At 39.3% G+C, this 27,931-nt stretch overlaps 1 protein-coding gene across 6 annotated transcripts in view; it reads left to right on the top strand.

Moving 5' to 3' along the window:
* ARHGAP6 (Rho GTPase activating protein 6) overlaps window positions 1–27,931 on the top strand; it is a 432,000-nt gene that overhangs the window by 283,665 nt on the left and 120,404 nt on the right. The window contains exon 2 of one of the 6 annotated variants that reach the window (XM_017676184.3): window positions 10,093–10,202. The exons of the other annotated variants lie outside the window; for them this stretch is intronic. Coding sequence (XP_017531673.1) covers window positions 10,176–10,202 — 27 coding nt within the window. The 5' untranslated portion in view covers window positions 10,093–10,175. The remainder of the gene's footprint in view (window positions 1–10,092; window positions 10,203–27,931) is intronic. 6 annotated transcript variants of the gene reach the window in all.

Below are 27,931 nucleotides of genomic sequence, written 5' to 3'. Positions count from 1 at the left end.
GCTGTGGGTCTGTGAGCAAGTCTGTCTGCCTTTCTGCAGAATGAGACTTTCTGTACAATGAGAATAATGGTGTTGTCCCGACGATGACATGAGGCAGCATAGCGACAGCGTAGAGCTGGTGCCTGACACACAGGAGGCCCTCAGTTAATATTTGTGTAATGCATGAAGGATCGTGTTGCTTTCTTTTTCAACCTAAGTCCATCCTAGTCAGAGATGCCCAGATGGTAGTTACCATGCTTACCATGCTTCTGGAATTCTAAGACCCATGTGGATCTTGGCAACCCTTGAGAAATTGGATGGGTTCCCTTAGGATTTTTAACTAGCATGGTAGCATACCCTGGGTGCTTTGAACTGTGCTTAGAATAGTAGCTGGCCCATAGGAAGTGCTTTTGTTGTTCTTCTGGTGGGGGTGCTGGTCTCGTGGTGGTGCTGGTTATAAAATGATGGTCAGAATCTGCTTCTGAATAGATTTTAACACAGGTGCACCTCTCGAATCACTTGTTAGAAAGGGATGGGATAGATAACACATGCAAGGGTTAGCTAGTTGGACTATTTAACTATTAAGTTAATTGATTCATTAAAATAGTTCTCAGTTCATTACTTAATTTCAGGCAAGTAAGGGGGAAAATGGCTTCGTATTTCCCAGTTTGTCACTCTCCCATACTGCTCTTGCTAAACAACCAGCTGGTAACAGTAAGAATGTTACATTATTGAACACCCAAAGCAGACTTGTGAAATATTGAGAAATGACTACTCCAGTGTTGATCCATAAAATCTTTACCATCCCAGAGAGAAGGAATGAATCACTCCCCTAGCATCAGCTCCAGGAACTTCCCATAATAATCTCATAACCCTGGTGTCAACCATGCCCAGTTTTGTCAGCCTTTGTGAAGTTCATTATTAAAGTTTGGAACTTGTTCTTGTGTAGGTGTAAGGGGATTCGCTGACTTACAGAGGCTAGAGCTGCCATTTAGAGAAGATCATTTCTAACGCTTGTCTGTTTTACTGAGTCACCATAATACCTCTAATTATCAAACTGATTGTCTTTCACAGAATTAGCTTTGATTAGAACATTCAGTTATTTAGTCTGAGGAGCAATGTAGCTGTGGGTTAATAGTCTTTGGATTGAATGTGTTGAAAATTAAGTTGAAATCAGAACTTTTGTACACCAAAGCCTCAGGTGCTTTTTAGCAACTTCGGAGGACCAAAATAACTGTAGAATTGGTGAAAAGTTGTACTAAAAAGGTTTTGTACTGCTTCCCACCCCATCCAGTCCTGTGTTGGTCCACTAAGTCATAGGGGCATGTTTCTGTACCACTGCTGTACTTCCACCTGGAATAATGATACTCACATGTTTGGGGATGAATGTGAAAAATCTGGAAATATTTTAAATACCCTTTTTTCCTTCCTTTAGTAAAATGAGAGCATCATCACCAGTCTAATACCAAAACAACGGCACTTACAAAACAAAAGTGCTTTTCTTGTAATGTAAGGGATTCAGTATCAACTATCATTGAATGTTGTTTGAATAGGTGTCGACCAGAGAAGCAGGCCAGGTGCTGAGTAAATCAGCAAGGGCAATGTGGATGCTTTTGGCCATGGCTGTAAAGTGCCTCCTAATGGAGTAGGTTGACCAAAGATTTGGAGCAACTTCTGCAATCCTTAAGCCTGCTATAAATGACTCTCCAGCCCTTTTGTTTTGATAAACACAAGTCTGTTTTCCTCTCTAGCATAAAATTATACTCAAAAGTAGGTTGTCTTTGACTCAGTATCCCTAGGTACCATTGTGAAAGTAGGCTCAGACTCAACTATTCATATCTCTTTACCCCAGTACTCATGTTCCTGGCACCTCATAGAGGGCTTGGTAAGTAGCCATGAAATGAATCCACAGTATCTATATTTTGGTGAAGTGATGTTTCTTGCTTTTCTTCTGGTATGCACATGTGCCTGTGCTCACCAACAGTGGACCTCTGGATTGTGCTACTCATTGGGTGTGCCCTTCCCAGAGGTGTTTACCATTCCAGAATTATTTGGTACTTTGCATAACATCCAGCAACATCAAATCTCTCCCAACCTATAAGGGGCTAAACTCAGTTTTGCCTTAGAACAAAAGAATCTGATTAGAATAATTCATACTAAAGAGTAAATGACTGATATTTTGTCCTGGACTATTTGAAATTCAAGAGGAACTTTTTTTTCCCTTTCAAGTCTTTGCAGTGGAATATGTGAGCAAGATTTTGTTTTTTTCTTAGCAGGGATAAATGCCAGATGTCCTATGCTTACCTCAGCTTTTTGCTCCAAACCCATTCAGAAACTCGACACCTGTCTCTTAAAATGTTGAAGACCTATAACTTAAAGAATATCATAGACACTCAGGAAAAGGAAACCCACAGGAAACCTTTTTTCTCTTTCCTAGCATAAAGTTTACTATTTTTCTTTCCTTTGGGTTGGGTAAAGCTTGAGTAATTTACACAGTGCTAGTCCCTAAGGTAAAATTACAAAGTAATTTGTCTTTAGGAACATAAGGGTTTTTTTTCCTTAATGTGTATTTATTGTATAAACAACAGTTTATTTGTGTCAAGCCTGTCTGGTGATTTAATTAAGGGGCCCACCATAGCATTATTTAGTGAATTAGGAAAAAATGATTTTATTTGGAAAAGATATTATAAGCCACCAAAGAGAAATTTTAGCCAAAGCTTAACAAGTATTGAGTTCATGACAAGGCATTTGCAGCTGTAAGCAATCATATTACTCTGCCATCAGTTTCATGGAAAATGAAGATGTTTACTTAGGACTGTTATAAGTGTTATTTTAATAGTGACTCCTAAGCAATACAGAATATCACTTATAGCTGACATCAGGGTAAAAAGACAGTCATTCAAATTCATTGCTCAAGCTTTAGCTGTATTGAGTTTTATGATGTGTTTTTCTTAGCAGTCAAGTGATTCCTGTTTTACTATGAAGGCGTTGCTCTGACTCAGTATCAGAGTACATTCTTTCTGTTCAAATAAGATAGATTCGATTTGACAACAGCGGTGCCATGATTGCCCATTCGGAGCTGCCTCTACTGTCCCCTCAACCTTCCATTTTGTTTCCTAGGCCGTAAGATGCCAACAATAGCAAGAAGAGATAGTTAAAACTCCACCTTCTGTGGAAGAAGAAAAATCTCTTTAGTGAAATCTCACCTGCTTTCGAAAGAGGGATCTTGTTGCATTTTGAACTGGGAGCTTCTTGCTTTGTTGCACAGGTTAAACCAAGAAATACTTTTATCTAGATGAGGTTTCGCGACCTCAGCACTAGTGACAGTTGAGACCAGATCATTCCTTTTTGTGAAGGGCCGTCCTGGGCACTGCGGGGGTGTGCAGCAGCCCTGGGCTCCACCCACTAGACGCCAGGAGCTCCCTTCCCCCACTGGTGGCAACCGAGCATGTCTCCAGACGCCCCAAATGTTCTGTGAGGTGCAAAGTCACTTCAGTTAACAACTACTAATCTAGCAAGAGAAATACAATGTCTTTTTAGAAAAAGAACTTTGATCTAGGATGTTTGATCTGGGGTCTTTCAAGTGAGCTCTAATTTAGATCATTATAATTTCAATAATAAATGTCAAATAATTACAGAAGTCAAAACTTATGTTTGCAGTGTTTATCTGTGTGGGAATGTGAATAACATAGTGACAATATTTTCTGAACCAATAATTTGTATGTACAGACAAACAAAGACTTTTTTTCTGACTTGTGCATTTAATTATATGAAATGTTTTTCGGTGAAGTGATAATTACATTTAGTTATAAATGAATCATCTTCATAAGAAAATTTTGTAAAGAAATGAACAATTTAGAAAAACTAATAATAGCTTTTGTATTTTGTCTTTTATTATTGAAGTAGGAATGTTGTCGCCACTTGACTTGTTTAATAAACAAAACTCATAGACACAGAGAGCAGAGTGGTGGTTGCCAGAGGGGACAGGAGTTGAAAGGGTGAGCAAAGTGGGTAAAGGAGGTCAAGAGATGCAAGCTTCCAGTTATGAGATAACTAAGTCCTGGGGATGTAATGGGCAGCATGGTGACTATAGTCAATAATATTGCAGTGTGTATTTGAAGTTGCCAAGGGAGTAAATCTTTCAAGTTCTCTTCACCAGAAAAAATTTGTGTAACTTTGTGTGGTGATGGATGGTAACTAGACTTACTGTGGTGATCACATTTTGCAGTGTGTATAAAAATACCAAGTCATTACATTGTACACCTGAAACTAATATAATACTGTATGTGTTATACCTCAATAAAAAATAATTATCATTCTTAAAATGTTCCAACATTTCTTGTCAAAAATTGTTCTGCATTGTCAGTAAATATATAATAATTTTAACAGTTATTGATAAGCATTTTGATCTCCAGATTTGATATCCTTAAACAATGTGATCACATATTTTTTAATAAGCTTAGCCAAGAAAATTTGCCTATTTTCCTCTTTTGGAATATTAACTTCTCAGCTTAAAAAAACTGTAAGTAGAGTCAACTGCCTTTGACCTGCATATGCTTTCTCTTTGTTCATTTTTCTAGCAAGTTCTGCTAAGACTAATTTCAAGGGCAAAAATCTCACTTAAATCGTTATTGTAATTGAGTATTTCCATAATAATCTCTACATGGAGGATTTTTTTGCAGCTGAATCCTGAGTAATTGATACAAACTATCAATTTTTATCTAAGATACTTGTGATAACTAATATTATCACTAGATGTAGTCTTTAGCATTTCAGTATATACCATCTTCAGCAATATTTCTCTGAGATTCTATGTAAACATGGGAAACAGATTGTTTTCCTTCATCTAAAGTATAACATAAGCAACATCATGCCCATGCAGTTTCCAGTGCGAACACAATCTGTGCTTCCATATTGGAGAGCCTTATGCAAACAGTGATAACATTTTGGTTTAAGCTGCAAATCACAAATTCTTGTTGAGAATCCTTGGCAATTTTCATAAAACCATCAGAAGTATTTTAGTGGATTTTAAAAATGTTTATACCTAGGAAGCAGTCACTCCAGATTTGTCAGTCTGTTGTGATTAAATATGAAAATTGTGTACAGCCCTTCATCAAAATTCACAGAATGAGTTCTGCAAGAATATAAAATTTTGAGCAGTTTTATAATATTTACTACATTAATTGATCAAAAAAGTTTATATAAATGTGTGCTATCAGTGCCTTTCACTGGGGGAATTTTATCCCCCGACCCCCACAAGGATGCTTTTGACAATGCCTGGAGACATTTTTGTTCTCACAATTGAGAGAGAATGTTTTGCTATTGGCATCTAGTGGGTGGAGACCAGGGATGCTGCTGACAGCCTTTGATGCAGAGGACAGCCCCCCATGACAAAGAATGGTCTGGCCCCAAATGTCAAGAATACCAAGGTTGAGAATCTCTGTACTACAGACAATTCACTAAAATGTTTTCTTTGTTCTCCAACAATCTCTTGAGATGTTCCTCAGACTTGGACTGTTTTGCAGCTCTAAAGTCGACATCAGTGTTTTAGTGGGCATGCCGGCTGTCTTACGTATGTCCCATCACAGTACAAAAACAAGGTAATCTCTTAATTGGTCCTCTATTGCATTTTCCAGAGCCATCACTTCAACCGTAATTCCGCTGTAAAGATAGCCAAGATATGGGCAGCTTTGATATTTATGGTCAGTTTACATTAATGATGGGAGTACAAAGTTTTACACCATTCCTGTGACAAATGTTTTTGAATTTCTGAAGCAGACTTGTTTGAATGACTGCTTTGTGTTTTATTTGCGCTTTTAAAATCTGAATTTGAACAATGTGGAAAGTGCTACAATGGCTGTAGCTAAACTGCACATTTTTTGGTATGATGGGCAATTATGACTTCTTTGGGCACAAATGTCTTTGTAATAATAGGATTACATTTAATTTGAGAATGAGAGGGAGAGAAAGAGAGAAAGAGAGAGAGAGAGAGAGTGTGTGTTATATCTGGAAAGTTCTGGGATTTAAGATCTGAGAACCAAAAGATTTTTTAAACGTATTCTTTTATTCATGCATTTTATTGAACAGTAACTTGTGAGTAACATTTATCGCACTATTCTTTACTTTAAAATATTACATTTATTTAGAGAAGATACTCATTCTGGAACATGTTTACTTTTCCTACCTTTTATACTAATTTTTCCTTCAAAATACCATCTTGCAACTAAATTTGTGCCTACTCGAACAAATTTTTAAACAAATTGGAACTACAGGCCAATTGCTGTATCTAAAAACTCTTAGAACAAGTCACCATTTCTCTTATTGAAATGCTCCCCATAAATTCTCTTTGGGGCACAATTTGTGATAAATTATCTTTTCATATTAGCCATGTCTTTAACACCAAAAATACACTACTTACACACATTTACAACAGTAGGTATTAAGATGCAGACATTTTTATATTACTACAGCGTATGAGTTTTTTCTTTAGTGACATTTTTTTTGAAGTGGCAGTTTTATTTTAGTGTTTGCTGACTATATCATTCATTCAGTGGCTATTCCCTGAAATATTTGCAATTAGGGGTATTTTGAATGCTTGATGGGAGCGAGGGGATCTTCTTTATAAATTGGAATTGTTCTATGAAGTCTAAGTGTGTATGTGTGTGTGCGTGCATGCACACACACTCAGGCATATCTGTCTATCTACAGATGTATTAAGGGGCAGAGAGGTGTGACCGCTGACCTGCCAAAACACCATCTTCCTTTTCTCCATTAGGCACAGCTTTTCTCCCAGTCTCCCATCTCCCTGTTCTCCCACCATAGAAGACATACACATATGTCAGAGGTGGCCATGATTTGTAATCATTTCAGTAGTGAACTTCATCATTCTTGGGATTGTTCCCTCTCTTGTCACACATTAACTCCTTGCTCCACATAGTCGTTGCTTTGTCCTCATCTGTAAAAATCTGCCTCCCTTTTCAATGGCTCCATTTCACTTTCTTGGAGAAATAACCTTCGTTTCTCAAGGATTTGAAGAAAAGGAATATGAAGTGTTTCCCACTTGCACCGGTGCAAAGTAACCTCTTTTTCTCAATCCTGCAACCATTTGCCCATTAAAACTACTGTTAGCATTTGCTTGTGTACATGTCTTGTCTCCCACGGATTGGGACCCGCTGAGGCCTAAGAGAGCACAGTGCGTATTCTTTAACTCGAACCCGAGGAGATGCTAGCCTAGCTTGTATTTTGGTTAAGGTTGGCACCGGGGGAGCTGTGTTCCCATTGCATGCCGCAAACATGAGCCAACACAGCCCTCAAATCAAGCACCGTCAAACTAAAGTGAGGGGGGCAGCGACAGAGCTGTCTCCGAGAAGCTTTGTTCTTTGAACTGCATCTTGAGTATGGCTCACGTGCTTGACATCACCTAAGCCAAAATGTACTTGAGGTAATGTGGTGGTTTGGTACCACGATGATTTTTGTAGACCTGAAAGAAAGAAGTTAGGGGACTAACATCTGCTTTTCTGTGTGATACTTTACCCCAGCTCTTTAGACAATCGTAAACTGCTCCTTCAAGCGCTTGTTTACAGCATGCTGTCCAGTTTCAAAATGCAGCTGCCTTCGAGTCGCTCCTGTTTAATCTCACTCTTTGGAAAATAAATCAGAATCGTTAAGATGTAAATACACCAAGTTAAAAGGTAGTGGAAACAAATAAGAGCAAGACATGTACCACAATTTAAGTGTTCTCCTGGGAGAAAGAAGTAATTATTTTTATCTTATAAGTTTTACTATTAAATTAAATGGAGAGAATTCAAAAGCACCATAATAACTGCTTGGTATAGTGTATAACACTATGGTTTGTATTAGCAGTTGATGGTACTGAAAGGTAAAGTATGTGGGGGTACCCATATGTTCACTAAAACATCGACAAGGAAATAAAGGTAGAGGAATCTGTGTTTTAATAAGCCCCCCATGGGATTCGGATGCACACTCAAGTTTGAGAACCACTGATGGGTAGCTGAATGGATGGATGGATGTGGGTATATAGGTACAGTTACAGGTACTTACATAGGTACAAGCATAGGTATACGTATGAGTGCAGATATGAATACAAAGAAAGATATAAGTATAGATATGTGGATATATATGGAAGTACAGATATTTGGAATTGCCATCACAGGATTGTTGTGGAGGAGCAAATTATTTCCCTTTAGTGATTATATTATAGGTAAAACTTGTTCTTTTCCAGGCAATGGCTCCATGTCTTATAAACAGAAAATCTGCTTGGGGTTCATTTGTTGAGTGTTTCTCTGCTGGTTTCTCCCTTAAACATAGGTTCATTTAGTGTTTGCCCTATGGTGTCTGTCACCGCCATAATTTCCTTCCCTGTGAGGCTGATTTGCTTTTCCCTCTTTGCCTTCCTCGAGGCTGCTTCCTGTGACTGAATCTACACACAGTCGTAACAGAATTTTGAAACCAGTGATACCCTAAGCCTTGGTTCATTTCTCAGAATTTTTTTCTTTTTGGGTTTTCCAAATACAGTTTTGTTTTTGAACATATATAACTTATTTTCAGCCAACTATTCATAGGGTTTATAATGAGGATGAATTAGAAATAACTTAAATATCTTCCAAAAGGGACTTTGAAAATACATGATAGATTTCAAAATAATATAATACAATATTATTTGTGAAGAAAATCTCAATATGCAAAGAAAATATTTGGGCGAATATCCACTAAGACATAATCTGGTTGATTCTTGGATTATAAATTATTTTAATATTATTCATTATGTTTATTTCTGTACTTCGAATTTTTTTAGTTATAAGCTTGCAATGCTTTTATTATGTATTTATTGAATATAGTTGATATACAATATTATATTGGTTTCAAGTGTGCACCATAGTGATTCAACAGTTATCTACATTACTACATGCTCACCCCAATAAGTGTAGTTACTATCTGTCCACATAGAAAGATACTACAGTATTATTGACTAAATTTTCATGTTGTACTTTCATGCCCATGACTAATTTATATTACAATTGAGATTTTGTGCCTCTTTTATAATAAGCAAAGACAATACAAGTCATATATATATAAAACAATAAAAATAGTAGAAGAAATAAATGGATTAAAATTTTCCTATCTTCTCCTTCTTCCCACTATGCCCTCAAATGAATAGTCCGCCAATTATGCCATTTGCTATTTGTTCATCAGTTTTCACATTAAAAAGAATTTTCACATTTGATATTTGTTCAATTATGCTATTTTTTCATCAGGTTTCACATTAAAAAGAAATACTGCTAGATGGTAAAATTAAAGGACCGCTTTGCCCATGGAAATGACAGGAAGTCCGCTCTAAATAAATAATTTCTTTAATCATTAAAACTATTTAGAATTTCCACTTGGGGAGAAGGGAATATTTCAGGGTATGTGCGCATAAGAAAATGTCTCCCTTTGCTTTTTACTGAAGACGTACGGTGACTTGTCATGCTCAGGAAGTGTTTTGAAATGGATAATGGCTCTTTTCCTGATATTTGGAGGCACATGGCTTATCCTCTTTTGAAAGCCTTCCTTTGAAGATAAACATAAAACATTGGTTTTAGCTTAATTCTCCTTCCCTGAAATCCCTTCCTGCTCTGAAATTCTATAATTCCATAACAAGTGTGGATAAGCAGCAGTGATCAAATGAGAAGGGGAGCCATTTTATTTCTCTCCTGCACATAAAACTGAATCCGTAGAATCTCGCCTCAAGGTGGGACCTGGGTCATTTCTCCAAGCTGTAGGATGACCCGGAATAAAGCAATGTGCTGTCGACTCTGGTGGTGGGCCCCATATCTCTTTAATGCTCCTGGCTGATAATAACAGCAAAGCCCACTTAAATCAGCTTAAATAATGAGGACACTGGATCTCCATTTTATATTTTTCTATAGCAGTAAATATACCTACATCTAGATAAAGGGGAAAAAATTGCTTTCACATTTTATTTGCATAAGAATTTCCCAGACAGTTTCTTAAAATGCAGATTCCTGGGCCCTAGAAATCCTACTGTGGTCTATTCAGAACTGGACTCTAGTTGTTCCATTACATCCATTACACACCATTATCTGATTACAGGGCCCAGGAACCACAAACTTACCAGGAACCTGTACAAACGTCTGCAAGCTGAAAAGTTACCGGCTCCTGAGAGGATAATGTAAATGCTTACCTATGTGTCTACAAATATAGTATGTATCAAGTTCATTGTCAGTGACTATGTTTAACAATCTTTTTATCACATGTGAAAGCAATTTATAATGCACATTCTTCTCTCTCTTAGCAAGTATTCCTGAAAATGCACAATGATGGTGCAAAATCACAGCCAAACAAGAATTCTGCGTCTCTCATTGCTGAATGGTGTCAACATCAAAATTATAAAAACTCTTTAGAAAACTAGGTGATAGGCCTCAAAAGTAAGTGCTTAAAATAGCACAGAGTCCTGGGACTCTACTTTTTGCAAAAGCATCCCCAGGTGAACCTGATTCTGATCCTGTTGTAGTCACACTTGGAGAACCTAAGTGGATGTCTAGGTGGATGGTTCATAGCACCAAAGCATTCTTGTCTTTATCCGATCACTTAACCAAAAATTCTCAGCACCACTAGGTGCAGGGGATGATGCTAGATGGTGGAAATACAGTGGTAAACACTGCTTATCACTCTTCAGCTTCCAGACCAGTGGGAGGCACGGTCAGGAGACACATGGACAGGCATAAGAAAGCAGCTGCAAGTTGAGATAAGTGCTGAGAAGAAACCCAACAGGGTGTTGAGATGGAGAAGCCAGGGCTCTGTGACTTCAGATTGGGAAGGCCAGGGAAGGCTTTTCTGAGTAAGTGGGATTAAAGAACAAAGAAAGCAGAGCCAGCCCTGGGAAGAGCAGCTCAGGCACCTGGAATAGCATGGGAAGAAACCCCTATGAAGGGTCACACTTGCCTTGTCCCTGAGTGTCAGGAGAACAGGAAGAAAGACAGAGACCTGAGATGGGAGGCTGAGGAAGTAGGCCCAGACTCTTTGAAACAGGGAAGTCCTTTGCAGATGCGTTTTATTCTAAACGTTATGTGTGAATTGACAGTCTTCCCTTGCTTGTTTGTTGTTTTCTTTAAGTTTGGGTGTAGCACAGTACTTTGTGTGCAGTTGAACGCTCAGCTCTGGAGCCAGACCGCGCAAGTGTGAATGGCTTTGCCTCTTAGAGGCCCGGTGGTCTTGGACAGGGTCCAAACTCTCTGTGCTCAGTTCCTCACCTGTAAAATAGGAGTAATAGCAAGTCCTACTTCAGCAGCTGGTTCAGCATATTTAATAAGTACATGATAAGCACTATTATGTCTTAGTAATGAAGATGTGTGTTTAAGAAGATCATTCTGGTCTCCCCCATGGACTTGGGCAGGGTCAAGGGCAGTCACAGTGAGGTTGTGTTCAGGAGAAGCATGATGGAGCCCTGCTGGACAGTCGAGTTGGAGAGCAGAGGCTAGATTCTTCATGTATTTTAGAGGCAGAGTTGACAGAACCTGGGAAAGGAGTAAATGCAGGACATGAGGTGACGAGAAGAATAAAGACAAACTGTTTTATTTCTGGCTCAACTAATTGGGTACATAAAAATCCTCCTCATCAGTCATCATCAATATCATCCTCAACAACATTTAGCGAGTGGATCTGCATGCCAGGCACTGAGATAAATGCTTTATAAACACCTCTTAAGATGTAGGAGGCTGAGGTCCAAAGACATTTGCCAGAAGGAAAAGTCAAGAGTTCAGCACTGGATAACTGAAGTTTGAGATGACCCTGAGACACCAGATGGAAGGGTCAAGGAGCCAGTTGGATAGCCGACTCTATAAAACTCAGAGATGACTGGTTTGGAGATAATATTCACAAGTCATGAACTTTGCAACAGAATTCAACACAGTGTTCTTTTATATAATTGGTACTGTAACAATAATGTTTTATTTCTTTTGGCCTAATCTTTTTTTTTTTTTTTGAGTTCAAGACGTGCTTCCTAACAACCTTTGTGTCAACTCAACTTTTAGGCAGATCTCCATAGTGTAAAATAAAGTATTGCATGAACATTTCTGACTCTGAAATAGAATTCTACTGAACTCAACTTGCCTGATCAGAAATTCATGTTCTCTGTGAAACATTTCCTAACTAAAACTCAAAGAAACTTTAATTCAACTTACGGTATGAAATCAACAGAATTATGTTAATTCATGTGGGTATAGAAAATCATTTATTTACAGTGTTTAAATTGACATTTGAACAATTTTTCCAATCCCACACAGTTAGTGGCATAAGGTCTTGAGAAAGCATGAAACATTTTTTTATCAGCCTCATATTTCCTCAGGCTTGCCAAACACAGTGCATTTTCCATAGAAATTCACAAACCTGAACAGTGGCCAAATTTTCAGAGTCGCTGAATGTAAGCCAGTGAATAAAATTGTTACACCCTTTGATTTCCCCCCACTTTTTTCCCTTAAAAAGTAACATAGCGTGTGCGTCTGAGTTTTATTATTTGACATCTATTACCCACAGCGCCCAAGTGTGTTTGAGAAAAAGCCTGTACGGACATTCTGGCACAGAATGGACATGGGTGGGGTCTTTTGGGAGCATTCATTTGTAGCCTTACTTATCCTCATGGGAAAGACCATTCCCTCCCAAGTTCTACCGATGTCCTTCTGAGGACAGTGTCACCAACTTTTAAAAAATGAATAATTTCAAGGACTTTTAAAGGTTGAAAAAAATTTTAAGACAAACCTAAAATAGGCAAAAATTACATGTTGATCCAAAATGTGATAAATTCTGGGCACTGTGCATTGTAGGTAATTGGGGCCTCTAGCAAACCTTTCTCTTAAGAGTTTAGTTCTGTAAGGGCTTGTGGCAGAATGCACTGATTCAAACAAAATCTTGCGCATGGGGCAGGATGGAACTAGTTATCATTGTGAAAATGATGTTCATGGGCATTGGTCTGTTGTGCCCAAGAGTAGTTTGGAAAGGTAAAGGATTTGGCAGTAAATAATAATGATAATGAATATTAGTACTTAAAATGTGTCAGTAACTCTAATGTAGTTCTCTTGGTGGATGATAAAATTACATAAATATGTTGTTGTTTTTTAACCCAGTGACCACTATGGTATTCTCTTCACTGAATTGCTCTTTCACTGGCATGACCTGCTATTTCATTTTTACTTATAATAGTGAAAATGCATAATAGCCCCTAGAAGCAATACCGTTATATTTTAAATGCTCAAAAAAAAATAGGTCCTTTCCCTTCAAAGAAGGTGAAGGTAACAATTAACTACTGAGTTCCAGCTATGAGAAAGTCCCTGAGTTGTGAGGGCCCACTGTGCTTAAGTCACATGTAATCTGTTTGGAGAGAATGGCCACATGGGATACAAGAGCAACTGTAAGTTCAAAAGGACTCTGACAAATGGGAACCATGGGCATGCTGGGAAGGAGTCACCACTCGGGAATGAAGGAGTCAGGGAGGATCAGGGCTGTAAACCATGAAGCTGAAACAGAATTGTTGTCACCAGTGGCCTGGAAATGAAGCTGAGAAGGGCCCCAGGGTGCCAGGGGGCAGCAGTGGAGTGCCATGCTTGATGATGGAAGCCCTCCCTCTCCATGGCCCCTGCCAAGCCACATGGGTGACTCTACAGAAGTAGATTCTGTAGAGTCTATAAATGATGATGTCAGCAGAGCCCAGTGTAATTGAGGGAGGGTTGTGGCAAGAGAATTCCATTTTTAATATAACAGCTTTATTGGGATATAATTCACTCAGTTAAGGTGTACAGTTATCAGTATGTTCACAAAGTTGTGCAACTATCACCACGATCGATTTTAGAACAGTTTCATTGCCCCCAAAAGAAATCCTGCATCCCTTAGTCATTGCTGCCCCCTGGCAGCCACTAATCTTTTGCCACTCTATGCATTTCCCTATTCTGGAAATTTGTATAAATGGAATCCTACTATATGTGGTCTTTTATGACTGGCTTCTTTCACTCAGCATAAAGTTTTCAAGGCTCATCCATGCTGTAGCTTGTATCAGGACTTCATTCCTTTTTATGGTTGAATACCATTCCATTGCATAGATATGCCACCTTCAGTTTATCCATTCATCAATTGATGGACATTTGGGTTCTTGCAGACCTTTGGCTTTTATGAATAATGCTGCTGTGAACAATTTTGTGTACAAGTTTTTCTGTGGACATGGATTTTCAGTTCTCCTGGGCATATTCCTAGGAGTGGAATTACTGGGTCATATGATAACTCTGTGTTTAACATTTTGAGAAATTGCCAAACTGTTTTCCAAAGTGTTTTATATTCTCATCAGCAGTATATAAGAGTTCCAATTTCTCCATGTCCTTACCAACATTTCTTCTTACCCATCCTAGTGGGTGTAGAGTGGGATCTCACTGTGGTTTTGATTTGCATTTTCCTAATGGCTACTGATGTCAAGCATCTTTTCAGGCACTTACTGGCCATTTGTATATTTGCTTCAGAGGAATGTCTGTTCAGAGCCTTTGCCCATTTCTCAACCAGCTTATTCGCCTTTTTATTACTGAGTTGCAAGAGTTCTTGATGTATTCTGGATTCAAGTCTCTTATCAGGCATGTGAATATACTCTGGATGTAAGTCCCTTATCAGACACGTGAGTTAGTATTTCATGTAAGTGATTTGTTCCCTCCAGCATTCTTATTGCATCTCTACCATTTACTGTAAACTGGCCTATGAATATTTACGTAACCATTTACCTCAACTGTGTAACTTTCAGACTTCTCACCCTGGTCAGTGCTCAGTGCCTTTCTGCCTTGTGTGCTGAAGTGAAGGAGTCCTTTCAGAGCTGAGAGCTCCCCAGGGTGTCTGACTCAGAGGATCACAGTGACCCCAGGCCTTCTCCCTCCCAGGGCCTCTAGCTGCGCATTCCAGCTGGGGAGCCTGCCTGCCTGCCTGGCTTCTCTAGCTCTTTGAGCAGTGTCCCCGTCTGCAGGCTCCTCCTCCATTCCCATCAGACAGAGGTTTTGCGTGCAGAGGATGGGGGGCCAGTTCTGCCTGGAGCTGCTGCCACTGCTGAGATGTAAGGACCCTGGAGAGGTAAGAGGACATGTGGTATGTGTGTTGCACTCTCTGTGTGTTGTGCCTCCTGCCTGAAGCAAGGCAGGACCCAAGCCAGTAAGATGTGAGTGACCCCACGGGGTAGCAGTCCCGCTGCAGCATCCGGGGAAGGTGGACACCAGCGGGAAAGAATGAGAGAAGCAATAGCTTTGGAGGGCTTCACTCAGATTGTTCCAGCACTGGAGTCTCTTTCAACTTCAAAGTTCAGATGGTTTAAATGATGCTTAAGATGTCTCTGCCTGTTGCTTTAGAAGGTTCAGAGTCTCTGAGCCAGGTTGACTGGAATGTCACATGTCATTGCCAAGACACTCATATTTTTAGTGAAAGCTTAGAACGGATCTCAGTGAGGACCCGCTGTTTCTTCTGCACCTTTCCTTTGGCTACTTTCTCAGGATTTTTAAATCAACACAATTTGTCTTTAACGATGCATATTGGCTTCTAATGTTACTGTTGCATAGTCTTAGTGGCCTTGTGGTGCAGTGGTTTTCTGTGACAGGTAAAGAAACCAAGGGTGAGAGTGGGTCAGCTTTTGGCAGGGCCACCTGGCTAGTCCATAACAGACGGGAGAATAAGCAGCATTGCTTTTGAGCTTCTCTGGGTCGGGATCGTTGGGTGTTATATACTGGCGGGCATTTGGGGCGAGGGCAAACATTGCCCTTCCCTCAGCGTGATGAAGCATCAAGATTCTGTGACATCTACAAGCAATACGGGCACTGATGTGAAACCCAGAATGTGGTGTGATGCTCCCCTTGGGGTCACTCCATGCAGCAAAGACAGATAATTGGCTCAGAAAACCAGAAAGCCTCAGTTTTGCTGCCTGCAGCATCTGGTCCAAACCTTACATTTTTATGATTCCAGTGTTTCATTTCATAGAAAGAACTTCAGAATGCACCTTTTCTTATTATTAATTTTGAATAGTGCCTGAGTGCTTGCAGAGCTTAGATACTTGGTAGTTTCAACTTTTGCAAGTAAAAGTTTCCTTGACTCCTTCTTTAAAGGACCAGACAGTATCATATTCAACATTGGTTTATTTGGTGAATTTTTGTAACACCAAGAGGGTGAAGTCACAAGCCCTCCTACAGATTGGCAACCTGTTGCCTGAAACTGTGTGATGCCACCACTTCCATTTGCAGACTTCTTCTCTCAGTCATGTGCATGTGCCACTATATGTATAAAGTTATTCAAAAATGTATTATTTAATCTGTTTAAAAAAGCTGCTTTTAGAAAAAAAACCTTACTGCTCTTAAATCACCATTATTTACAATCTGTGGAATGATTCTGTTGTGAAGGCGGGCAAAGACTTACTGTTGCAATTCTGATTATTTACAGGAATAGGAACTATAATATAATCAACTCAGGCTGTAGTGATTGCAGGGTCCCAGGTACCCATATCACTGCTCATCAGGAACATTTGTTTCCTACCTGTGGGAAAATGAGCCACAAAGGCAATAAATCCACCTTTGTTTTCCAACTGTCTCTCTACACGCTGCCAGGAGGAATTGCACATTTAAGCAATGTTCAATAAGTACTTTAAAAATCTACAACTGTGTTTCAAAAGAAATCGATTTTGAAGTTGCTCTGTCGTGCCTGTTTGCGATTAGGGGGAAAAAAATCATTTGTGGAAATCAGGTGGAACTCACGTTCCTCATCTCAGGGCGAAATGAGATTTTGTAAACCTCCTAAGCCTGAATTTGTTATTGCATGCAGCTGTGCAAATTCGCAAACATTTCCTTCTGTAGTCCAGAGCCTGTGGGAGGAGCCAGTTTGGACTGCCACCTCGATCGCTGGCATTTGTGGAAGCTGCAGTGCAGGAAACTATTGAGATATTTGGACCATTTCGTATATTTTAATCTGGACATCAAGTGCCAGGTAGAGAGTATGCCAGGCAATTATTTTGATTCAGTGGTAATATATCAGCAGCCTTCCTACTCCGGGTCTTCTTGGATTGAAATGGCCTTTCTGTATGTGCTGCGCGTGCATTCAGTGGGGTACCTGGAATGGAAGCTAATGGAGAGCCGAGGCCTGGATTTTCTAGGACATCATACATTCGCGCTGTAGCTTCCTCTGAACAAACCAGTGTCAGAAAGACAACACCTTGCAGTTCCTATGAGGACTAGACTTATGTGTGTTTCTCAATTTTCAATCCATCTTTTGGAACCAAGGAAGGAGCGAGGGCCACCCATGCTCAGGTTTGTACCCAGGTTCGCACCCACAGCTGGGACCGATCGTACCTGGCCTCCATGCCAGTGCTGCCCTGGTGTGGTGACGATGGCCGGAAGTGCCAGGTCTTCCTCCCATGCCTGCCGGTTGGCCCCACCTGTGGAGGAGTTTTGGGTTGGGGATTCTTTCACTTTCTTTACAATCGGCTCCTTTTAGTGCATCCTTTGGAGGCCAAACAGGCAGGAACAATACAGTGACAAAAGGAAACAAGCTTCATGATGCTGATCCCGTTGAATTCATTTTTGCTGTTAGAGGTACAGGTTGTTTTTGTTAGGAACCTAGAGGCAGCTGACGAATTTGTTTGCCTTTCAACTGGCACTCATCCAAAGCAGGACAGAGGGTGTGTGTCTAAGATGCCTCATTTCTTTCTAAAGTTCAGACATTCCTTGTCTGTAAACTGGGGATAGAGACAACTTTTCCCCTATAGGGTTGTGAGAATTAAATGAGTTAATATATGTCATGTGCTTAGAACAATGCCTAGGATATAGTAAGAGCCTGGTAGAGTTTCAGTGCTGTTATTACCAGTACTTGGATATTACAGAATGCTGGCTTTTTAATGCTAATGATGGTTCCTTGAGCAGATAGTAAGCACACCAACCGGCTTCCAGGTATTTTTCTAAATCTTCCTCAAGGAGCTTGCTGGCTAGTGGGGAGACCAACGTGGAAGCAATTAGTTGTTTGAAACAGAGGCATGACCAAGCTACCCTGGGAAACCTACAGGCCTGAGCACTCCAGCCCATGTTGACCAGTAAGAGAAGGTCCCTAGATGCGGAGCCATTGAGCTGATGCTTATTTATGGGCATTTCCCTGGGTGGTGTGGCGGGGCCTGGGGGAGAGGGTTCATCTCCCTTGGAGGAGTGTCGAGTTTGGTATTTGGACAGATGAGATGTCCTATGTCCTGAGTCCATCAAGTATTGTAGGTGGTCCAAGATTTGTGTTCAAAGTGGGTCTTTTTAGCACACTGCTTTACATTCTGATGGCCATTGGAGGGCTTTTTTGGTAATTACTTTGTAACAAAAACCTTGTTATATTTATCGAATAATACTTTTGGAGAGTGATAGTTCTGAAAATTGTGAGAATTGAGGCTTATTAAATCCCTGCCTACTCTATGGACAAAACTACTTCTTTCTCATTATTATGCCAGATTCAAGCCAATCCCAAGATGAGACTCTTCCCAGACAAACCAAATGGGCCCTAATTCAGTAGTTACGCTAATGGTCTAGTTATTTTTCTCCTCTTATCACTCAGGTAACACAACTGCTTTTGAATAACCTTCCCAGAAACAAAGAACAACTGTTAAGTGACTTCTGAAAAAGCAAACCACTTCTAATTTCTGCAGAATGGTTTTGATTTAGAGACACTGGCAGGCTTAATCCTGGGGCAACCATCTCTTCATCTTGCAAACTTTAACTTCCAGATCAATCCCCAAGCTGTTTAGATGTTTCTGATGCAGTTGGTGCAGGAAGGGCTGGCCTGTTACATAACGTCCTACATCAAGCTTACCAACTTTAAGATTTGAGCTCTTGGTTTTTCTTTCTCAATTATGTTTTAACAGACACAGACCTCTGCATTTGTTCAGAGTCTCATTCTTTCTGTATGTTAAGTTCTGAACACGCAGCATGACTCGGTGTTCGCATAGTTTTCTAGAGCGGGGTTTCTCATTGAATGTCAGCAGTGTTGACATTCAAGGCGGGATCATTCTTTGATGTGGGATTTGTCTTGTGCATTGTAGATGCTCACCAGTGTCCCTGGTCTTTCTCCACTAGACACCAATAGCGCCACTCCAACCACAATCCCCATCCCCCATTGTGACTTCAGACATTGCCACATGTCCCCTAGGGGGCACAGCTGCCCCAGTTGAGAGCCACTGCTGCAGAGAAAAACAGTTGGGAGAAGAAATCCCTGAAGTGGAATTAGCTGAGCTGTGACCAGAGCCAGAGCAACAAGGGAAGGGATGAAGTTGGAAGCCACTATGCATGGGGATCAAGCCTTACAAAGAAGGTGAAAGGAAGACATTCAGAGGGAGGAGGTCTAAGGCTCTGGCTTCCTGTCTTGCCAGTGGGTTTCAGCCCCAGGCAAGTTCGCTATGGATTCAATGTGACCAAAGAAATGACAGTAAAACGTTCTTGGGGTGAAAGAGTTATACCCAACTTTATTTCCAGGTGGCAGGTCAGTCACTAGAATCCTGTTCACTCAGAGCGAGTCTGCAGGCAGCAAGCCGGTCTCTGCCTCTGGGCCCCTCTGTCCCCACAGCCATCCTCTGGGCCTCTGTCCTCAGCATTGCCACCGCTCCAGCCTCTGCTCTGCTCTCCTGCAGCCTTGCAGCCATGCCACCATGTCGTGCCCAGAGCACTGGGTGGAGCTCTTTTTATAGAGTCAACAGCCATGTATTGCCCACAGGTGTTCAGTGAGCTAGTCAGCCAGGGCCAGGTGAGAATCCTGGCCCCAGGAACTCTCATTTTATTCACATCTCCTATGGGCCTTGTGCATCTCATGATACCCTCCTGGTGGATTACTCTCATATTACCCTTAGGATCACATCCAGGGTGGCAAAGAACAGCCTCTGGGGATGGTGGGTAGGCGAAGGCAGGGATCATGCAGGGTTGCAATCAGTAAGGGAGGTGTTGAGGTGGGTAGATGTCAGATGGTACATTGATGACAGATGTGTTTGCCTTTGGGGCCTTTGGTGTAGAAAACTTCCATGTTATGTCCAAATTCTACATCATCCCTGCTTCCTTCTGTGTAGTGTTTCCTCTGGGGATCTACAGAGCCAGGAGAAGGCTCCCTGTCTGAATATAAGAATCATAGCCAATAGTTACTGAGTTTGGGACTTGTTGACATGAAAGGACTCAGATGGGTATCAGAACATTTTACAGATATGGAAACTGAGGCACAGAAACACTAAGAAACCTGTCCAAGTTTCTATAGCAGCTCCGCAAAGGTCATAACTGTGAACCCAGACAGGCGAGTTGCAGAGCCTACACACCCACCACCATACTGGGAAGCCAGCTTTGCCCTTGTGTGGACACTCACATGACCCCAGAGCCCCCACATTCCACAGAGAAATTTCAAAGCATGGAAAACTCCTTTGGAGAGGAAAACAAGATTTGGCTATTCTGAGGAAGATATTCAACATTGTTAAAAACTGTTTTCTGATTAAGGAAAAGTAAGTAAATGCTGGACCTTGGGCTATTTTTTGTTGACCATAGGGTAATGTTATTTGTAAGGGGGCTTTATTGGGCTTTTTCTTTTTTTGATAGATGATTCAGGTGTGATTTATTGAAGCAAAACTCATGGGACCCAAATGACCATTCATTTCTTCTCTCCTCAATCTCTTCCATCCACACCAATCCAAGCCCAATTTTATTCCTCAGGTATTATTTATCTTCTAGAAGAGTCAGGTGTTTCAGATGAGGCCAGGATGAATTCTTCTCAGTGGGGAGTATTTGTGAATAACTAAACATCATCCAATGATGCCTGCTGATAAGGCTCTAGACCAAATGGAGGCAGAGAAATTAGAAACCAAGTCACAAAACAATAAGTAAAAACTCCATTTGACAAGAATTTTACAACAAACATAGGCCGATGACTATTTTATTAAAGCAATATGGAACACAACTAGAGGCCCCTGTGTTCTGGAAGTGTGGAAACTTGGTTGAAATTGTTTTTCTCTTGTGATTCGCGTGATAGGCTGTTCATGGTTGGACCTCTTTGTTTTGTTTTGTTTTGTTTTTGTTAGCTATTTTATATTCTTTTTTAAGCCTTAAACTCCATCTTGGTATTTTCAGCAATCATTTAATATTAAGGGTCAAACTGCAGATTGAGGGGAAAAGTCAGTGTTTTCATTTTGTGTGGACTTGGGAGAGGAGGTGGTGAACTTGACATGGCTTATGAATAAATTGAGCAACGTGGCCTTTTTTTCTTCATAAAATTTTATGTTGGAAGAAGTATAATGGAAAAGTATAATGGTAATGATAATTGATATAGTAGGTATATAGTCTCTAAATGACTAGAATGGAGAGGAGTTTTATTTAAAATTTCAAGTTGCTCAAATCGTATATGTCTCCGCATGTGTCCTTACTACACAGAAACTCAGTGGGCATGTATGCTTGTGTGAGTGTGTGCATGTGTGTGTGCACATGCACATATTTGTCCCATGTTGCGCTGTTGGTTTGAACCGCAAAATAGAAAAGAATGTAAATATTTTTCTGATGTTTACAGGCAGTCAACCCCCCTCAGGGATGCACAGAAGTCTGTGTTTTTTTTCTTTTCTTTTTCCATCAGCTTAAATTTTGGCCTATTCCCAGTGAACTAGGTCAAGGGAAGCCCCAGCCTTCTACCTCCAGCATGGATGGGGTGGTAGAGGTCTGAAAATAAATGGACATTCCTTTGGAACTAAAATAGTTTCTCTTTTGAGCAGAATTATTAATTTCATTGAACTCTAGGTTCATCTGTTTTAGAAGAAAACTAGAGGGGGAGTCCTTTTAGTGTGAGCAGTTCAACCTGAGGAAGAACAGGGCACCTCCACAGTTCTTAGAAAATCCCCGTATAAGAGCATGATTCCTGGAATGCTTGGGAAATGACTTGCTCGGGAGAGTTGAGATGTTCAGTTTTAACCAGCAAGTCTGTTTTGTTTCATCTTTTGTTTAAAATCTTTGAATTAATAGGAATTGTTCTTCCACCTCAGGAAGTAGTGTATAGAGCAGCCCTGTCTAATAAAACCCTTGGCAGTGATGGAAATGTTCTGTATATGTGCTGTCCAGTATGGTAGTCACTAGCCCCATATGGCCTTTTAGCACTTACAAGGTGTCTAGTGTGACTGAGGAACTGATTTTTAAATGTTATTTAATTCTTTTAAACTGGAATAGCCGCATAAGGATGCATACTGACAGCATGATTTTAGAGTATAATGACCAGTTCGTCTCTGATTTCAAATATTCCATTGTACAATCACCCTACATATCTTAATTTTGATTGGGAAAATGTAGCAACTATTACTGTCTCTGACAAATTGAAGATTACTTCCAGGCAATCTTGGAACCTCCATCCTTAATGCATGTGCTCAAAATAGGTGGTTATGCTGTGGAAAACAATATGGAGGCTTCTCAAGAAACTAAAGATAGAAATACCATATGACCCAGCAATTCCACTTCTGGGAATTTACCCAAAGAAAGCAAAGTCACTAATTTGAAAAGATATATGCACACCTGTGTTCATTGCAGCATTATTTACAATAACCAAGATACAGAAACAACCCAAGTACCCATTGATAAATGGATAAAGATGTGGTCCATATACATGATGGAATACTACCCAGCCACCAAAAAAAAGAAGAAAATCTTGCCATTTGCAACAACAGGGATGGACCTAGAGGATATCATACTAAGTGGAATAAGTCACATAGAGAAAGACAAACATCATATGATTTCATTTATTTGTGGAATCTGAAAAACAAAACAACAAAAAAGAAATAGATCCATAAAGACTGACAACAGACTGTTGGTCACTGTAGGGAGGGGGTGGGGGGTGGGTGTAAAAGGGGATTAAAGGGTGCAGACTTCAAACTGTAAAATCAGTTAGTCATAGGAATGGAAGTACAACATAGAGATTATAACCAAAATATTGTAATATCTTGGTACTGTAGCAAGGGGTTACTACACTTACTATGGCAAGCATTTAATAATAGATTTAATTACTGAGTCACTATGTTGTACATCTGAAACTAATATAATATTGTATATAAGTATATTCCAATAAAGAAATATAGGTGGTCCTGGAAATACAGCCTGGAAATTGCCTTAGTAGTTTGTATTTTCCTTTGCCCTTTCTAGTAAACGAAGTGTGAGCATTTTCCAGTTAGTTGGAGTTGTTATTGACTGAAGTTGAACTCTTCAGATGATTCAGACCTAGTGTCATTAAGCATAGGAGAGGAAAACGTACATTACAGCCAGTTGAAGCCCCAAAGTGAAATTAGGAAATTGATGAGTTGTAAGTCAGCGTAGTTCAGCCATTGTTTGAATCAAAAGAGAACCCAATTTAATGTGAAAAGTCGCTGCAAACCCCAAGCTCTTTAAGGGTTTAGGGCTTAGACATTGGGTTTTACCTTCTGCTTGCCTACTCTTTGAACCTAGTTAAACTTAGAATTTCAGCAGGAACTATCTTGATGGTCATTTCTCTATTTTATTTTATTTGGGTTGTTTCTAAGTTCTTCTTCCTTCACTTTATAATGCTCATATCTTCTTTGTTGTTTGATTATACCATTCATTTTTGTTCCTGTTAAAGACAGTTGCTCCTATCCCTTCACCCTTCTTTGGTCAAAATATATCTCTGAAAATCAAGTACGTGTGAGCTGATTTCTACTTGGAACGTACCTGAAGGGGACCCACTGAGATCCAAAGATCACATCAAAGGGAACTGAAGGAAGGAGGTGTGTCTGGCTTGGAGCACAAGAAAGGGAGAATCAACTTTTAAAAAATTAAATTTGTTTCTGATTACACAAATAATTTATGTTCATTGTGGAAAAACTGGATCTTTGTACAAACAGTTACATCTGCTTCTTGGTTTTTCTATGCATATTTATGTGTGTGTGTTTGAACTAATTACATGTTATGGTCACATGTAATAGTCACATATGATATACAGTCTTGGTCTTAAATTTTAGTTTATCACATCTTCTCATCTAATCAATTTTCTTCTAAAGTATACTTTTTATCATAGTATTCCTTCAGATAAATATAAGAAAATTTAAGTGAGGTCCAATTTCTCACTGGTATATATAATGCTGTAATCAGTATCTTTCCAGGCATGTTAATGACTCTCTTAGGGTCATTCTTAGGCATGTGTTTGCACCCTGGAGAAAATTATGCATATTGAAGCCCTCATTAACAAAAAGTGAGTGAGAGCAGAGCAGATTTCAAATTTATTAGTGACATGGGAGTGGTTATGGGGAGATGAGAGTGTCCTTAATTTCAAAGACATAGCACAGCTGGGTAAATAATCTATGTTTGCTTTTTTCCTGATTTCTGAACTCTTTAGATATAAGTTGGGTTTATTAACGCATTTATGATCAGTATTGCTATTTGTTTCAGCCTGGACTTTAAGTCTTGGTCATTATTATCTAGTGTTTTCTTCCATGTTTGATTCAAATACATACAACATTGGGCAGCTGATTAAGCTTGAGTTTTAATGAATTAGAAATGTTGGTTTTTATATTTTATATCTTCTGCAGTTCACATCAGCTACATTATACTATGTGATGACAGCCAAATACATCTATAAGTCAGAATTTTGTCAGTTGGGGCCATCCACCACAGTTGAGGAATCAGGAAATGAAATACAGTTGACTCTTGAATAACATGGGGAGATAGGGGTACCAACCTGCTATGCAGTCAAAAGTCCATGTATAATTTTTGACTCTCCAAAACTTAATTACTAATAGCCTACTGTTGACCAGAAGCCTTACCAATAACATAAACAGTTCATTAACATACTTCCTATAGGTATTGTTTACATTTCTCTTGACTGCAAATGGCGCCATGTACAATCTGTGTTTGTGTGTAATGTATATTTTATGATAATGATAAAATAGACTGGGATCTACATGTATTTTATGCTTTCATAACATACCTCTTTTTCTTAGTTTTTTCAATGTTTCTAGGCTATGCAGTTCATTGTTTTCTTAATTGTTGCAAATCTCCAAAAAATTTTCCAAGATATTTATTGAAAAAAATCCACATATAAGTGGACCTGTGCAGTTCAAACATGTGTTGTTCAAGGGTCACCTGTAGTCTCAAAGCGACTGTGGAGCTTCCAGAATAACAATCCCAGTGCCAACGTACTTTATTTTGTTAGGGAGAATACGTACACATAGTAAGCTACATTTTAGAAGCTGTAAGTATTCATTAACAAAAAGAAGAGGTGATAGCCGAGAACAGTAACAATGAGAGGGAAGTACAGAGCAATTTAAAACAGGGGTAAGAGCCTTATTTTATTACTTCTGAATTTTCAAGGCAACACACCTCACTGATAAGTGTTTATAAGTCTCATTCTGTACCATCCAGAAGGTGCTATGTTGTGGTTAATATACATTCTTTAATGTAGTAGAACAGTGTTCATTATAGAAGACAAGCATGAAGATGATTATATTAAAATACATATTAGGGCATTTAATACACAAGTTCAGTTTTTTGTAAAATTAATTTAGGCAGTACATCTCATTTCATAGTGAGTATTCTTCAAAGTCCAAAGCCTGATTTTTTTCCTTGTCATTCAAAATCTGATTTGAATATATGTGTGTATATTATTTGAATTATTGTAAAAGAAGAATTATTTTGTCAATGACTTTCCCAAATAGAGAATTCTCTTATATCAGACAAATTGGAAGAGACTCCAGTCAGACTCCAAAATTTGTATTCTTTCCAATATCACAAATAGTTTCCAAGAAACATAATCCCTTATACCCTTAAACTGTTTCTCGGTAGCAGTAAATGTAATGGCAATGTTTTCATGAGCTGTAGAAGGCAAAGTGTGTGTGTTGTGGGGTGGGTGTATATTTTGGAGAATACACCAGGATATCTATCTATCTATCTATCTATCTATCTATGTATATATCTATCTATCTATCTATCTATCTATCTATCTATCTATCTATCTATCTATCATCTATCTTTCTATCTATCTATTAATCTATCATCTATCTATCTGTCATCTATCTTTCTATCTATCTATCAGATTTTTTTCAGGAAAGCCATTGACAAACTGTTTCCCCTTAATCCTGGCCATAAAAGCTTTACATCATTGGAAGAGACAGTTTTCTGGCACAACATAAATGATGGGGGTCCTGATATTAATGTCAGGACCCATTAATCAGTTATGACCCACAGTTGAAAAACACTAGCATAGAAATAGAGTATGTCATCCATCTAAGGGTAGACAGTTGCAGGGTTGGTTAATTCAGGGGCAGTGATACCCCAAAGAACCTAGGGGCTTTCTGTCTTTCTACTGCCCCTTCTGGGCAAAAGATGGCAGGCACAGTTCCAGGCATCACATCCTCAAACATAGATCCAAAGATAGAACAGTACTTTTTTCTAGCATTTATTTATTTATATTTTATAAATGTGTATCTCTGTGTGTGTGTGTGTGTGTGTGTTTTAAAATTAGAGGTTAATCTTTTTCCCCAGAAGCTTCTCCTCTCCTAGCCTACTTCCCTGCGGGCCTCATTCATTGTTCAAGTTCCAGCACAACCCATCCCTAAACCAATCAATCACTCACAAGGGCAATGGATGCCTATTTGGTATGGCTGTGGTGTGTTATCAGCACCATAACCAGCAGGGAAGAAACAGTCATTCCCCGGGACAGGGAAAGGGGTTCATCTCTCCTGAGCTTGTGGAAGGCCAGATGCTGGGGTTAATTCCAGCTCTGCCAAAAAGGAATGAATGGTGAGGAAAGCTGTTGGGCAATTAGCTGTTGATGTCTGCCCTACTCGCCAGAGCATATTGACTATACTTCTGTCATAGTGCTAAATGCTATTAGCTTCTCTTATTATTTGTGAGCTTATTTCATCCTTTTGGTAGATTCCAGATTCTCTTAAGGACAGGGGCTTCCTGTTTTTCACCAGGACATGGGATCACGCCTTGCCCTAAGGGGTGATTAGTATTGATTAGTATTTACCAAATTGATTAGAATTGGTCCATGCCCATTGATTAAATGCTTGCTTACTTTTTTATTGAATCTAAATTCTTTAAAATCACGTTATTTGTTTGAATAGCGACACTCTCCCAGTAAAGTTCTGTTTCTTTATTCCCGAAAAATGATTAAGGGCCTTAATCATAAAGGTACTGGCATGAAGTTCCTGTGGGTGCTGTGTGATATAAACTCTAAAAAGACTGTTTACATTCTATGTGGGTGTAGAAGGAAGAAAGGATTCAAATATAAATACGAGTGGGAAAGAAAACTTGTATTGAGTCCATTTCATGCATCTGTTAAAATTTTGAAGACTATCCAGGAGAATTTATCATTTTAAAGGTTATGAAGTGAAAGAAATGACTTGTATATAAAATCACTGTGATTCTGTATTTGAAGTTCCATTTAATAAAAGTGTTCTTAGGAAAACAAATTACCTCAGTAACTGAAAATTCAGTACATTATTATGCATATCACATAATTTCATTTTAAAAATCTCTTTCAATAGAATGAGATCAAAAGACCAGGTTTCGGTTACTAATGTAGTAGGAAGTTTAAAGCCAGTGTTCCAAGTCTTGATGTGTTTTGTAACATAAATGTTTCTCAAGAGCTTATCTTTTTCAATGTAAAGAATTCTTCATATAAACTTCCCTTCCTTTGGTCCTGGTTTAGCGACTGTACTTGTTCACAATTTCACTTTGTCAACTATTATAACTACTGCATAAACATCTGCTTTTTACAAGATTTGAGATAGCCTAACTTAAATTTTCTCTATAAAGAAATACAGTCCTCATTTGCCTGCAGAATGGTCAATTTGTCGGTGTAAATGAGCAGTTCCTACTTTATTCAAGAATAGTTATTTTCCGATCTTTTAATCCTGAAAAACAATAGCAGAAGGAACAGCCAAAATAATTTA

The sequence above is a fragment of the Manis javanica genome, chromosome X (genome assembly GCF_040802235.1).
Source record: "Manis javanica isolate MJ-LG chromosome X, MJ_LKY, whole genome shotgun sequence".
Taxonomy (NCBI): domain Eukaryota; kingdom Metazoa; phylum Chordata; class Mammalia; order Pholidota; family Manidae; genus Manis; species Manis javanica.
Note: the sequence above shows the minus strand (reverse complement) of the source record. Positions and strands in the feature narration are given on the sequence as shown.